We start from the raw sequence: 12,017 nt of genomic DNA on the forward strand, positions 1-12,017 counted from the left end.
CAGACTTAGGACTGAGTTGAGGAGGGACTTGTTCAATCAAAGAGTTGTGAGTCTGTGGGAACTCCCAGCCCAGTGACGCAGTTGAGGCTATCCTGTTGAATGTGTTTACGGCAAAGTCAGATATATTTTTGAACAGTAAAGGAATTGAGGATTATGACAAAAAGTGGTTAAGTGGAGCTGAGTCCACGAGAAGGTCAGTCACGACTTTATTGAATGGTGGAGCAGGCTTGAGGGGCCAGATGGCCTACTCTTATTTCTTTATGTTTTTATAAGGTCTGAGTCTCTCCTTGTGCTCCCTGCTTAATTCCCTTGCATGATGATTTATTCAGCATCAGGCATAGTTGCTTCAGTTGGTAAACCTAAGAGTCATACTCAGGATCAGGGCTGCATTCCTCACTGGATGGTGCTATACTTTGTGCGAGAATGCACATTCTTCTTTATCATTAAATGAATCATTTTAAATCGCAGAATATTCAGCAAGGAGGAATTTCTTCTCACAGAGGGGGACTTAATTTTTTTTAACCAAAGAGGGTTGCCGAGGCTGAGTCATCTGGGAGAGGCAGGTTTTTAATCAGTGCAGGAATCAAGGGTTCTGTGGAAAAGGCAGGAAAACGGAGTTGAGGATTATCAGATCAGCAATGATCGTATTGAATGGCAAAAGCAGAACCAATGAGCTGAATGGTCTATTTCTGCTCCTATGTTCTTAATTTCAGTTCTCAAAACAGATGGCCAAAAGTGAGTTTAGCCTGAGGTTTTGTTTATGCATTTGAGATTGCTGTGTGTCTGTGTTTGTCTATTTATCCTCTTTCAAGGAAGGGGAGCATCATCATCAAAACCAGTATTTGATGCTCTTCTGTTAAACTGAAAGGCTTACTAGGCCTTTTCAGAGAGCAACTGAGAGTCAAGTGCAGTGCTGTGGGTCTGGAGTCACATGTCAGGAGCAGGTAGGGAAAGCAGATTTCCTTCAGTTTCACGGCCACCCTTATGAATTTCAATTCCAGATTTATTAATTGAATTTATATTCCATCAGCTGTCATCCCCGGGGCATCAGCCTGGCTTCTGGATTACTAGTCCAGTAACATTATGGCTAAGCCATCTGTCTGTGTCTATACCTCAATGTGTACATATGTGTCTCTGTCTGCATTTGATGAGCTGTCTGTTGAGTTTGTGTGTGGCTCCTAATGTGATTGTCGGTGTATCTGTGTCTGTGCGGTTATGTATCTGTGTGTGCATGTGCCTATGTGTTGTATATGCTTATGTGTGTATGTATCTGTCTCTGTGTGTCTGCGTGGTTACGTGACTGTACATGATTATGTGCCTGTGTGTGCATGCGTGTGCCTGGTGTGGTTATGTTCCTTTGTGTGTCTGTGTAGTCATTTGCATGTATGTGTGTGCGTGCGTGCATGTATTTGTCTGTCTGTGTTTAGTTATGTGTCTGGGTGTCTGTGTGGTTGTGTTTGGGTTGTTAAATGTGTGGTTTTTTTTCCATCTCATTGGAGTTTGAATTTATTGCAATTTGCTGGAAATTGGTTTTGATTGGAAGTTGGAATCAAATTCAGCAAAAAAACAACTCAATTTATTCCAGTCTGCTGAAAAGATGATGAGTTTTATTTTCAAACGATGTTTATTGAGGGAGTGAACTCAGTTTGATTCATCCCACTGTCTACACGGCTGAAGAATTTAGGAATGTGCAGTAACCTGGAAAATTCCTCTCGGGAGGAGATCAGCTGGAGAAAGGGGGATCAGACTGTGTGGCCTTTCCCTTTCACTCTGAATTGGTGAAGAGGAAAGTGGGAGGATCCCAGATGAGACATGAGCATCAGAAACTGGGCAGAATGAGGAATATTTTACCATGGACACTTCCTTCTGCACAATTTAATCCAGTGCAAATACCAGAGGAAGTGTTCAGTTCTGCTAAGATGGCTTGAACGTATCCGCGGGTCAGAATTCAAATTTACCCCATAACATGCAAAACAGGAGCAAAAGCAAACCATTCGTTCTCTCTAGTCTGCATCACTATTCAACATGATCACGGCTCTGTTTGTGTTTCGAATTCCACATTCCCACCCATCCCGGATAACCTTTAGTGGTCTTGCCTAACAAGGAAACGAAAAAAGGCGGGGGGTGGGGGGAACTAATTCAATTGCTCTTCCCAAGGGCAGAGATATAATGCCCTGAAGATCCTGATTGTGTAATATCCGTTTCATTCCTGACACGTCTTATCTGTCAGTTTTTTAAAAATATATATATGATTTGGAAAACGATTCAACTTTAAACAAATTCTCACTAAAGCCGCTGGTAGATTCTGTACTGAAGGTCTTTTTAAATGGGGATAAATTCCATTCTCAAACTTTCGACTGAAACAAGTCATGTTTACAAAGAACATTCCCAGATGGCTATATTCAGGATGATGTAACCTGGAACTGGATTTCCCACAGAGAGAAATATATTGACATTGTAAATATGAATTATTGAGTACCATTTTGTCAGTTATTATCCTTAGGCGTATAATGTTTAAGATAATAACGAGCCAGATATTACTCAGCCTTTACTGTGAAGGTGAAAACCAACAGATGGATGGCTTCTACCACGTCTATTCCCTCCTCAATTAATATCAATTTACGGTTTTTTTTCCCCCAAAAGAAGCATTTCACGACTTAAAGTGTATCCCGTCCAAAAATGTTCCCGTTAGCAGAATGATTCTGTGGCCGAGTCGGCGAGGCAGCGTTTAGGAATTCAGACCAACTCTTGCTAGACTGGGGTTTGTTGAATTTGAAAACTTTCACTTCACAAAAAAAAATCAAAACTGGATGAGCTCAGCATCGCCCATGGCAATGAGCCGCGATCTGTTTTGAAAGTCAAAATGATGTATTATTTACTCATTCGAGCGATTTAATGGAAATTACTGGATGTTTGGAAAGTCGTCTTCGTCACCTCCTATCTCAGCTTCAGACAACAGTCGAGTTGCTGACTCAAGAAACTCCTGTTTCTGGGAGAGACAGACAAGAGGTCAGGGTCTCCAGTTCTAGAGAGAGCTGCATGAAGTATAGCTCCAAGTTACCTGGTCCTTCATTGCTCTGACCACACCTTGTCTCGTATAATGCATCCCCAAAGTAAATTTTCCATTAATAACTGCACCATCTGTTTGCTTCATCTAGACAGATAGACGCTGTTTTCTGATCAATCTGTTCAGCGATAATATGACATAATATGCATGAAGTATATGCATGAAGAATAGATTCCTGAAGAAGGGCTTATGCCCGAAACGTCGAATTTCCTGCTCCTTGGTTGCTGCCTGACCTGCTGCGCTTTTCCAGCAACACATTTTCAGCTCTGATCTCCAGCATCTGCAGTCCTCACTTTCTCCTCGGAATCACACTGACTTGATTTTCAACGGCCGGCGAGCGGTCGGTTTGTGTTATGAGCAATAGCACCAAAGATGTGGATAATTCAGCGGCTGCATCAGTGTCTATGTGAATACTATTATTATCTTCATTAGGGGGTGAAAAGAGAGACATCTTCTGTCCCTTTCCAAGGAGCGTGTTTGCTCAGAGATTATTCCACATCGCCCTTGTTCTGCCTGCTGGATGTATAAACCTATCATTTATCCTAGCCGGAGTTAACTGCACTGAAGGGGGTTCTTGTGTAGTGGTAGTGCAAGTTCCTCTGAGCCAGGAGGACCGGTCTCCCAGCTCCAGAGGTATATCATGTTATAGTCGAGAGAGTGGTGCTGGAAAAGCACAGCAGGTCAGGCAACATCCGAGGAGCAGGAGAATTGATGTTTCGGGCAAATTCCCTTCAGAGGAGGGCATCAACTGATGAAGGGCTTATGCCCGAAACGTCGACTCTCCTGCTCGTCGGATGCTGCCTGACCTGCTGTGCTTTTCCAGCACCACACTCCCTACTGTAATCTCCAGCATCTGCAGTCCTCACTTTCGCCTACTATGTCATATTATCGCTGAACAGATTGATCAGAAAACAGCGTCTATCTGTCTAGATGAAGCAAACAGATGGTGCAGTTATTAATGGAAAATTTACTTTGGGGATGCATTATACGAGACAAGGTGTGTGGTCAGAGCAATGAAGGACCAGGTCACTTGGAGCTATACTTCATGCAGCTTATGCCCGAAACGTCGAATTTCCTGCTCCTTGGATGCTGCCTGACCTGCTGCGCTTTTCCTGCAACACATTTTCAGCTCAGTGTGATAGCCCCAGTCTCACATTAATTGGGATGGCGAAACTTACTTAGCTCGAGATTTTCCTCTGTCTTTCTCTCCAGCGGCGGGAGGAGTCAAATAGCTACAAGGGGACGGAAAGTTAGCTTCTGAACTCCCGTCCGAACAATGTCCAGAACCGAACTATTATTGTTGCTCAAAACACAACCTTCTTTAACCGGGATCCCGCTCAGACCCCGCTGTGTAATGTAACGAGACATATGCTCTCCGGCCCCCTCTCTCGCCCTAGTCAGATTTATAGCGGCCTGTTCAAATTTCCAGCTAACTTCACCACCACATTAAGGTAGGAGCTCCAAAACACCGTGTCAAGTATGATTGAGATTTGGGCAGCGGAGATTGAACGAATATTAACGGGGAGGGGAGATGAGGATTCCCAGATTGGTTGGTTGGGAAGTCTGTTAAAGGCTGCTTTGAGCTTGAAGGTGCACGGCTTCATAAACATACGCTAAACTTGGGGCCCGCTGTTGTGTACAATGTCTCTTCCCAGGGATTCTGGCTGTTACATCGCTTACAGTACGGCTCCAGGCAATTCAGGGATAACTAGCAAAATCCACCACTCCGGTTTGTCGCTGGAACATAGCACAGCTGTACTAGTCATTGTCAAACAGCCTTGCCTCTCTCCAGCAAAATTTACATCTAATTTATTTCTGTTGTTCCCAAAAGTAGCTACTTTCCTGTCTAACTGTGATTGCTTCCCAATTTACCAGTAAAAAATGAGGTCTGCAGATGCTGGAGATAACTCCATCACTTCAATCTAATTCTGTTATTCGTGTTACCCCGTTCTCTTAGTTTTTTAAAAAAAATTGAATCTATCACGAGATGTCCGTTGGACTGAATGAAAAGGTCAGTGAAGGCGAAACAGTGGGCCTGGAGTCACAAGGAAGAGAAGCAGCCTGGTCCCTTCAACAGCACACACTCCTTTCTACAAAATGACATGGCGAGCTAACAATTAATGATTGGTTTTAAAACGAACTGCGGGTATTGGAAACGTGAAAGAAAGACAGAAATTGCTGGAGAAACTCAGCAGGTCTGGAGAGAGAAACAGAGTTAGCACTTCGAGACCCAGCTCGATAGCTGTTTCTGTCAGTGATTAGTTTTCACGGCCACTAGATTTATTAGGGTAAAAAATGAGGTCTGCAGATGCTGGAGATCACAGTTGAACATGTGTTGCTGGTTAAAGCACAGCAGGTCAGGCAGCATCCAAGGAATAGGAAATTCGACGTTTCGGGCATAAGCCCTTCATCAGGAATGAAGGGCTTATGCCCGAAACGTCGAATTTCCTATTCCTTGGATGCTGCCTGACCTGCTGTGCTTTAACCAGCAACACACTAGATTTATTAATTGAGTTTATAATTCACTTGGGTGCTGTGGTTGGATTTGAACCCACAGACCTTGAAGTTACCAGCCCAGGCAGACTCCAGCTCCAGGGTGTACCTCCCGCTCAACTCCCGTTACTTTTACAGGTAACGCATGCCAGTGTGACTCTGCCCGGCTGACTCTGTCTGGTTTGAACTTATTAAGAAGAGCTGTTCTCATTGTGACATTGCACACGTTGAAGACAACCGTGTTCATCCCCCGGGTACTGGACGTCGTCCCCACTTTTAAATGCTCAACTTCAGCACGAAAAATAACACGCCGACTCGCAACAGGCAATTCGAGAGGAGTTAAGCAGTGAGCAGCTCCCAATAGAAATCCCCCGCCCGTTCCGAACACAAACCGCTCGCTTAATCTCTCGGCGCCCGGGAATAAGGAGCTCTCAGACCGCCTGGAGCACGGCGCAATGGTAGTAACAGGATACCGCTGATGTACTGACATTCCCTGTCAGATTCACACAGAGTTGGACTGCTCACCTCCTCGTTTGTTCAAACATTAAAGTGCTAATTAAAACATTAAAAGCTAATTTGAACAAGCGCTATGTTGATGGTTAGCTACCAGCATTGTCGATATACAGCATGCAGAGGTGGATAATTATTTCAACGGTTTTCACCGTCCTTAAACACCCGCTATCCTACTCAACGGGTGCCCCCCGATGCTCAAAGCCTCAGGTTCTCATAGAACCAGTGAACTCACAATCCTATAGACCATCATATAGACTTTTTTATAAACATCAGTTTACAGTCCTAACTAACCCGCGGCCTCCATATATCTCCACACTCAGTCCAATTTAGATAAGGTGCACTTAAGCATCTTATACATTCCAAACTGCTCCTGCCCTTGCGTAGGAAAAAAACGCACAAAATGTTTTTACTTCTATGTAGGATGTTGGACAATGCAGATCAGTAAAAGTCAAGTCTCTCTGATCTGTGTCCTTTTCAATATGAAGTCTCGTTCATTTATTATCTCGGTCTATAGTTTGTATTGCTTGCTTCGTGCCTCGAAGACACTCAATACAAAATTGGCCTGTTCTGTTACACCTCCCTCCCATTCTCTCTCTGCTCCTCCTGCCCCTCGGCTCCAACTTACACTCGCTGTCATTTCATGTCAACGTTATCTAAGTGTGTGAGAATGAGTGAGTGTGTGTGTGTGTAAGTTTGCGTGTGCCAATGAGTGCGCTAGTATGTGAGAGAATGCGAGACTGAATGTGTGAGACAATGAGAAAGTGTGTGTGTGAGAGACAATGATAGTGTGTGTGAGACAGAGAAAGTATGTGAGAGAGATAGTGTGTACAAATCGAAAGAACTGCGGATGTTGCAATTCAGAAACAAAAACAGAAATTGCCGGAAAAGCTCAGCAGTTCTGAAAGCACCTGTAGAGATAAATCGGAGTTAACGTTTCGGGTCGAGAGATACTGTGTGTGTGGAAGAGAAAGTGTGTGTGTGTGAGAGAGAGACAGAGTGTGACAGATAAAGTGAGGGATAGTGTTTGCGAGGGACAGTGAAAAATAGTGTGCGAGTCAGAAAGTGTGTGAGAAAGACTGTGTGAGACAATGAGATATAGTGTATGTGTAAGCGAGATTGTGCGTGAGAAAGTGAGAAATAGTGTGTGTGAGTGAGACAGTGATAGTGTGAGAGAGGAAGTGTGTGTGTGAGAGAGATAGTGTGTTTGAGAAAGACACTGAGATTGCGTGAGAGTGAGATCGTATGAGAGACAGTAAGAAATAGTGCGTGTGAGAGATAGTATGTGTGAGAGAGACAGTGAGAGATAGTGTGTGAGAAAGTGTGTTAGAGAGAGTGAGAGATAGTGTGTGTGAGAGAGGAAGGCATTGAGAGTGTGTGCGTGCGAGACAGTGAAAGTGTGTGAGAGACAGTGAAAGTGTGTGAGAGACAGTGGGAGAAAGTGTGTGTGTGTATACCCCTGTCATTCTGCTCTCGTTAACTCAGCCGTCCCTAGCAGTCTCTCCAAACTCCCCCACATGGCAGTGTAGCTGCAAAACACGCCTCTTGCATTGCATCTCTGATCAGCTCGTCTCATCTTCCCCTTCATCCCGAGTTCAGTTTCCCATCCTCGCAAGTTCGAGATCTTTCGCCATGTTAACGAGCGTTATTTAATCTTGGCATTCCACCTAGCAACTCGGCCAACCCTAAACAGCCAGTATTCTATGTAAACAAGTAGACCGGACACCTGACCGAACCCTCCACATTCATCATCCCATACAATGCAAACAGAAGTTTGCTTATACCACCTCCTTGTCGCCTCACACCACGCGAGCCCTCTATCATCCACAAGACATCAGCTCCGCGCCATAGAATCCAGGGACCCTGGTTCTGATCTCGCGTGCAATTGGAAACATCTTTTCCACGATGCTAGCTTATCAAACTCCGTCCTAATCTTGAAGACCTAGCCTAGACAATTACATGGTCTACATGCAGCCCGACGATACAGAATCCTAGAGCTGTCATCATGGTGTACAGGCGGCAATTTTATAAATCTGACTGGCAAACATCACAACACTTACATCAAGTGGACATCCTTATCCTTGTTTTCGTCTCAAACCTGGGTTCTTTTGTCTCTATGCCCTGGAACTGCCGTTAAGTCTGCACGATACTGTGTCCCTCCTATACAATCCTGTATCATTTTGGAAGACCTCAGAACTGCGCACACTTAACAGTACATTCTACTTCCTATACTACCGTTAAGCCTGTACACCCAAAATCTACACTCTCTTGTTCTTATATGATCCCATATATCCGGCGTCACTTGACAGCCAAAAATAACATACAATTCCAAAGTTTACATTCCTACAGTCCTAGGGTTGTATCTAGTTATGCCCCAGTCCATGTACACTCAGCACCCAATATAACTTTGCTAAATACCCCGTCCTAGACTTTCATCCTGTACTCACGATCTAACAGCGGGTATATCAGACAACCCACACAATCGAATGCATCGAACACTGGACAATGGAAGCATTTTGTATTTAATGTGGTTTATGTGGCACGTGTTAGCGCTGCATATAATCATCCACTATCTCATTGATCATTCTACAAATAATGCAGACCACCAACTCTGTGCATTTTCTGTTTTTACGGAATCAGGCACAACGCGACTGCTGTGCATCACAAATGTCACCGCAAACCCCACAACATATACAGTCCAAATCTAATCCCCTCTTACGTTCAGTTTTATCTACACTGTTATCAGCAAATCACTCAATGTGTGTGGTTCATCTTGAAGCTAAGCAGCTCATGTTTCGCCCCGTGCCTTCTGTTGTTAATGCAGTTTATACACAGCGCGTCGATGCAACATTGTACGGTCAGCTTCCTATATAATCCGATAACCCTTTGGTTTAGTTATGGTATCATTGTACGCCATCGCTGAGATTAGTCCACAAGTTCACAAAGCCAGCACCCTGTACAAAGTGGAAGATCCATTAGACTCGAGTGGTTAACTCTGTTTTTCTCTCTCCACAGACCTGTTTCTCCAGCAATCACTTTTTGCTTTACTTATATAGTACATTGGATATGTACAAACTCTCTACAAGAAAATATATACAACTACTCAACCACATGGCACAGTGGGCTAGCACTACTGCCTCACAGCACCAGGCACTCCGATTCAATTCCAGCCTCGGGCGATGTGTGTGTGTGTGTGTGTGGAGTTTGTCTGCATGGATGCTCCCGTTACCTCCCAGAGTCCAAATATGTGCAAGCTTGGTATACTGGCAATGTTAAATTGTCCATAGTGTTCAGGGATGTCGAGGTTAGGGGCATTAGTCATGGGAAAGGTACGAGGATGGTTCTGGCTAGGACGGCCTTCAGAAGGTAGGTGCAGACTTGTTAGGCCGAATGGCCTTTTCCCACAGGATTCTAGTCTATACTTCTATGATATCTTAGATGTTATATCCTATACCCTTTACTAGAGCATTATATACAACCCGGGCTGTATCGCTCAGCGATTCCGGGACATGGAAGAATCCCATCTGCAAACACAATCGAAAATATGAGAGTGGGAGAAGCCTGAAAGCGCAATTCATACTTTGTAAATATTTGTTTGCTGACACTTCTACCTGTCACCTACTGAGGGGAATCCATGGTATACAGTACATTAAACAGCGGGAAAGATTTCTGCCCCACCAATCATTGCATTGTTCACAAATCTGAAATGTCTAGATACCCATCACGCTGAATACAGACAGTAACACCAGGGACTACGACATCAACACACTCTAACTTCAAATGAATTAGCCAATATCGCCCGACTTTTAATCAAATAGTTACAGCAGCACCGAGCTCCACGCTATTAATTAGACCCAGGGCCAAAGTATATCCACGCTCTGGAAACGCCAACATTAAACATCTCTAACCACATTAAACCCAGGACACATCCAGTCCACTATGGATTGAGACAATAAGATCATTTACAACATCCATCCAATACCCTTAGTGCAATTTTCTTTTAACTGCCCGGAGATTTAAGAAACGTGTATTTGATACAGTGCATATCTGACAAGTAAATTAAGAGAAACAACACTTCCTTTTTTGAATGTTCACTGATCACCCTGTGAATTAGATGAATATTATTTGATACAAGTGTGTCGCGATTCTGTTTATATATATATAGAAATGTTTTACATGGAGATATGAAACATAAATGTATTTATATTAGACAAGATCATCAAGTATTAATTAGATTTTTGCTCTTCGATAACAACACAAGGCACTGGAAACTGAGTGTCCGCTCAACCCAGCAATGCGCCAGGATCCCTCTCAGTCCAGACCTCTGGTATTACCCCGCACAAAGCTGCACGCTGATATTTCCTTTTCAGATTTCAGCCGCATTTATAACCGGAATATAACAAATGAGCAGAAAACTCTCACATTTGGTCAGATACATTTATACTTTCCGATTCAGACCGGGGTCTAAAATACAGGTCTAAAATCTAAAAAAAACACACATTTTCAAATACTTACCCGCGGTTTGGAATGAAAGTTGACCGATTTAAAACGAGATATTCTGAATTCAAATTTACAAAGTATTCGAATTTACATATTTTTAAAAGGCAAACCTTTCCTGATTATATTAAATCTATAATATTTATCATTTGTACCGGGCATGTACCAATAGTAGAGCTGGACACAAGTGCATCATACACGAGACAGGATTGAGACCGTGCGTTGAAGCTGTATGGGACTGAGACATAATATTTGATAAAAATCGAATCTACAATGTATGTTGGTATCGCCAGACTAAAAGCAAACGAACATTTATTAGCATTTCTGAATTTATAGTTAGTCTGGCTTATTATGGCGTCAGTAACCCAGACAATAATTTAAATAGTAATCATTTCACTGGCTCTGCAATGTGTCTATTATCATATTGTTTCTTGTTGGAAAAAAGGCACTAGAGTAAAAATAGATGTTTCCTCTTTGAAAAGAAAACATGAGAATATAAATCGGTTGTTACCTTTTAGAAAGGAAAGCGCCTGCAATAGAATTTAAATATTAAGATCGCGTTAATGGGGTTAATGGTTGCGGTGAAACCTAAAAGAGTTGCTTAATATCACTCTGAATTGTTTAAATTGTTAGACAATCCCCACATATTCAACATATTTCAAAATGAGACCTTGTTGAAATTAATATTTGGCTCCATAGAGATTCTTATTTTGCTTTAAGTTGGATCTATTTTATTAAATGGGCACGGTTAGTCCGGTAAAACAGAACTGTCTCTCTCTCTCTCTCTCTCTGTCTCACCTGAACTGACTTCCTGACAGGTCTCCAGGTGGATTGCGCCCCGGCGTGGAGGTTGCAGGTGAGCGGGAGGAGCTGCGTGGATTCCCGGGTGTTCGGACAGCACATCCAGGAAGGCCGACTGCCCGTAGAAAGCCGGCAGAGCGGCCGCGCCGACCAACCCTACCCCGGCGGGAGTCAGCACGCTCCGAGCCGCCACCAGGTGAGCCGCGGCCGGCAGGGAATCGGAGATGATCCGCGTGGAGGCGGGCGGCTCTTTATTCAGTCCGAGTATCTCCTGGATCCCAAAGCCCGTGCACCGCGACGGATTCCCGGAGCCGGGCAGGCCTTTCGACCGCTCGTTGCTTGTCAGGTTTGGAGAAATCGAGACCGTTTTGGACTTGCTAAAATTCTCGGAGACCATTTCCTCTTTACCTGTCATACTGGCGGGTTGTTCAGCCTTTTGGGGGGAGGGTGTGGTGTTTAACACTCTCAATTTCCCCCCTTCCCCATCCCCCCTCCCCACTGGTCCCTAGTGCACTGTCCAATGTGCAATGCTGCCATCCCTTTAGAAATTCCCTATTTATTTAACGGGACAGACCCATCGGGGGAACAACATCGGCGTCCAATCAGCAGCACGGGATCAATTAGGAACCTCGGTTCACACTCCCTCTCT

The 12,017-nt window shown here is 43.9% G+C and overlaps 1 protein-coding gene across 1 annotated transcript in view; it reads right to left on the reverse strand.

Moving 5' to 3' along the window:
* vsx2 (visual system homeobox 2) overlaps nt 1–11,783 on the reverse strand; it is a 72,437-nt gene extending 60,654 nt beyond the window's left edge. The window contains exon 1 of the mRNA XM_060829001.1: nt 11,366–11,783. Within this exon, the coding sequence (XP_060684984.1) occupies nt 11,366–11,783 (418 nt within the window). The remainder of the gene's footprint in view (nt 1–11,365) is intronic.
* Nucleotides 11,784–12,017: the final 234 nt, after the last annotated feature.

The sequence above is a fragment of the Hemiscyllium ocellatum genome, chromosome 8 (genome assembly GCF_020745735.1).
Source record: "Hemiscyllium ocellatum isolate sHemOce1 chromosome 8, sHemOce1.pat.X.cur, whole genome shotgun sequence".
In the NCBI taxonomy this organism is placed as follows: Eukaryota; Metazoa; Chordata; class Chondrichthyes; order Orectolobiformes; family Hemiscylliidae; genus Hemiscyllium; species Hemiscyllium ocellatum.